The 3,977-nt window shown below is 36.9% G+C and overlaps 1 protein-coding gene across 1 annotated transcript in view; it reads right to left on the bottom strand.

The window, feature by feature from the left end:
• Nucleotides 1–3,220: 3,220 nt before the first annotated feature.
• LOC103372904 (calpain-A-like) overlaps nucleotides 3,221–3,977 on the bottom strand; it is a 14,243-nt gene continuing 13,486 nt past the window's right edge. The window contains exons 21-22 of the mRNA XM_008302678.1: nucleotides 3,547–3,599; nucleotides 3,221–3,280 (exon numbers count right to left, since the gene is read on the bottom strand). Coding sequence (XP_008300900.1) covers nucleotides 3,254–3,280; nucleotides 3,547–3,599 — 80 coding nt within the window. The 3' untranslated portion in view covers nucleotides 3,221–3,253. The remainder of the gene's footprint in view (nucleotides 3,281–3,546; nucleotides 3,600–3,977) is intronic.

Genomic DNA, 3,977 nt, shown 5'->3' with positions numbered 1-3,977 from the left:
TATCTATCTATCTATCTATCTATCTATCTATCTATCTATCTATCTATCTATCTATCTATCTATCTATCTATCTATCTATCTATCTATCTATCTATCTATGTCCGCAAACACTAAGCAAAAACTTTCACTGGGGCCTCATAAACTAACATCAAGAGGAGACCCAAAGCTGTTAAGTTTTTGCTGCTATTGTCAAATCTGTAAACAGCTTTTTTTTTTACATTTCAAAATGCACAGAATTTGACTGTGACCAACGTGCAAGGCCTCATGGGTCATCACCTACCTGACCTGAAGCTATTTGAGACGGATACCTTGATTGAGACCTGGGTGAACATGCAGCTGCAGTCCGACCTGGACAGGCTGGGAGTGGGCCTCATCAGCAACAGGACTGACCCGAACACTGCAGCGCCCGGCTCCAGCACCGACGCTGCTGAATCCGCCAGCGCTGTGACAGGATCACTGGGTAAAAACTTTAGGTGTGTATTAAGTGACAAAGGCCATCATCACGTTTACATGTGTCAGTGCACAGTGTTGTGTAGTCTGTGGAAAAAAGTAGATCAGTTGTAGCAGCTCTGCAGATTTATAATAATATATATTCCATTTCTAAACAACAAAGTTTCTTAGTGGATCAAATGCATCAGTGAACAGCAACATTTATGGATGCTAACTGGCATTTTAAACAGTTTATCGGGTGTAACGCTGTGTGAGTCTCATGTTGCAGCCTGTTTTGTTTAAAGCCACAAGAGGATGCAAGTGTGCCACAACATGCAGCTAACTAACTAGATTCAATCTCATTCACAGGACACACAAGTAAGAGAAGTACAACCCTGACATCTACTGTAGCATCGACAACACAAGGTGAGTGTACTGTACTTCAATGTAATGTCGTCGTGTTTAGCCTATCATTCTGTTTCTACTTTTTAAACATCAATAATAATGAAAAAACGCCAAGAAAGTCTTACAGTTTGTTGTGATTACAATCTAAATGTGTTCTCTGGGCTTTGATTTTTAGCTGCACTTACAAATGTTGGAGCGGAGCTTGCAAAGCCACTGACATCCATACTCCAGGCTGCTTTGCTGACAAGTCTACTGCAAATTCTATGTCAACCAGCTTAGACGCGTATATGAGTTCTGCATCCTAATAATAATAATCAGTGATGTTTCCGGTAATTTTTCTTTAATGCTTATATCCTAAGGGTGAAGGTTTATTATCATTACTTGTGTTACTCATGCATGTCTATTGAAAACTGCTTCATTGCATCTATATGTTCTAAAACTGTGTATTTGAAATGTAAATGACAATCACAGTAAGCAATGTAATGGAAAAGGTATTAGGTGGTGACTTGGGTTTTAGATTTTAAAATTAAGTACTTTTACTAAAAAATGCTAGTAGTCATTATTAATCACTGTTTGATTGTTAACTATTAAAGTGATGTTTACTGTTTTATCTGTTAGATTTTAAAGTATTTCTATGTAACAATAAAGGAATACTAATCTAATGCGTGTGTCTCTTTCTGTTTAAGAAGATTATAAAGAAATTTAACATACGACTTGATCGTTACTGATTTCACTTTCCACAATCAAAATCCAAAGTCATGCTTTTGATTCGCTTCTAGCATTGCAGTGGCGTCGGAAATTTGTCTGGTGAGGTTAAAGTTTGGACAAAAAAAAGACTGAGCATGTTGATATATGGAAGTACAAATAACTGATCAAGTAACACCTTTAAGTAGAAAATGGACTACAAACCTCGAAATGACCGCTCGTGATTTTTTTAAGCCATGTTTGATAAGCAGATTTTTTTTTTTGCCACATTTCATAATCTCCAAGATGTTTGGAAGTTATGAAAAAAAAAAAAAAAGATGAAGCTCACTACAGCTGTTTCAATAATATTTTTATTTGTAAAGTACAAAATCAGTGAAAAGATCCCACCGAAAATAAAAGCCCACTTAAAAAGTAGAAGTCAGAGAGACTAGTTACACAGCGATGCCAGCAGCTCTGTGAGGTGACACGTGCACACACAGCGGTGCTGCAACGTGAATGCATTTCCCATGACTGCAATCTTAAAGTCCTAACGTCTGACTAAAAACAGCCTGAGACAGAATGGGACAAAGTCGACTTTTGATCTGACGTTGGCACTAGATGGAACATTAGGGGATCACTACACTACACACTGATTACATTTCACCCTGAGGACACAAATGTTGGTACCAGACTCCCTGATAGTCTATGCAGTTACTGTTACATTAGGTAATATTTCAGTCTGGCTCTAAGTGGTGAACTAACTTACAAACAGACATTAAAAGAAACTCCCACCTCACAGGGAAACCAAAAAATGCACAAACCCACTTAAAGGAATGAAACACACCATCAAAGACAGTAACACGTAGACTGGAAGCGATACAGTATTTTCACTACATATGACAGAAACAAATGTTGATTTGATTTAAACTTTGTGTACATAATCCAGTTCACTAAATCTGTATTTCAGATTTACCTAAAAGCTTTTTTTTTATTTCTGTGCTCAAGCTATGCATATACATATATATATATAGACCATCCAGCACCATGAAGTGCTTTAACGCGCACTCAGCTCTCCACGTTTTACCATTTTGAACAGAAATGAGGAATTTCAGACTGAATTAACTTTTTTGTTCCCAAATCTGAGCGGCTCACTGGGATTCTCTAAGAAGTCAGAAATTAATCAAGCATCACATTCAACCACAAAAACATTTTTTTCTGTTCAGGAATGCAAGTAAACAACTATAATCTGACATCTTAATCAAGGCATAATAATAACTATTTTTTCTTCTTTTTCTTTTTGTGAAACAGTATATTTCGAAATTGATGGATAACCACAATAGTTATATTTTCCCATTAAAATATCATTTTGGTTAAAGAGCTTCTACGTACTGGTGTATTAACCATGACAGAAACATAAAAAAGTATTTTGGTAATTACCAATGCTGTTAATTTAGGGCAGCTGTGGCTTAAACTTCACATTGGGTGGTGGTCTGATACATTTATTAAGCACTGTATATAGCATAATCTTGGTTAGGAGGATTACACACTCACATTAGTTGTTCTGTCTGTAATAGGTAGCAAAAGTTGTCTACTGCTGTGATTAAAAACCCAGAATAAGTAGCCTGTGTCTCCTGCTCTGTGCATGTCGCTGTATGTACCATATATAGCTCATTTGCAGAGGAACACATTTAACTTTTTTTTCCTGATTAATCTGCAGTTCATCTTCAATGTCGGTTTAAGTGTACATCGTGATGTACATCCACTGTAAATAAAGAAGAGACAGATTATTCACGTGCTTCGTATCTGCGGGACAGATTAAAAGCATGATCACTGCATCAGAGAAAATCCAAAACCCAGTATAAGCGTGCCATAATTTTGAAGGCAGCATCCAACACATTGGGAAAACGGTACATGAAGCAAGGTTTTTTGTGCATAGAAGTGCAATTAAGATATTTGCTTCCATTGATTTAAAATGAATACTGGGCAGGTTGTAAGAGATTAAAACAAAGAGCAAGTTTCTTTCATTACCTCTGGTTCACGAAGGGTCACGGTCGTTTGAACAGACAACTGCCTGAACATGTCTGTGGAGGAACAAAAAACAAATCTTTATGTTGGAAACTGACGGCAGTGATTAGGAATAAGAGACACTGACACATGCAGTGACTGATTTGTGCTCTCTTTACTACTTTATCCCCTTTGAGGTCATGTGGTCAAAACATCTGTGGGAACCATTCAACAAACTGTGTGCGTAGAATGGCAAACATGCAAGTTTATCATTAAAACTTTAAAATGTGAAGTAATAACTTATCAAAATGTGCAGTAGGCCACTTTACAAACTGTTTATATCCAGAACAAAATCTTTAGTAGGATGCATCATATATTTGTGATGCTGTGCTGCCAGTAGAACGGCAGTTTTACCGCTAATTTGTCATAAACCTGACTTGACATTAAGAGCAATA

The sequence above is a fragment of the Stegastes partitus genome, unplaced genomic scaffold (assembly GCF_000690725.1).
Source record: "Stegastes partitus isolate 25-593 unplaced genomic scaffold, Stegastes_partitus-1.0.2 Scaffold1854, whole genome shotgun sequence".
NCBI lineage: Eukaryota > Metazoa > Chordata > Actinopteri > Pomacentridae > Stegastes > Stegastes partitus.
This window is presented reverse-complemented; position numbering and strand designations above follow the sequence as displayed.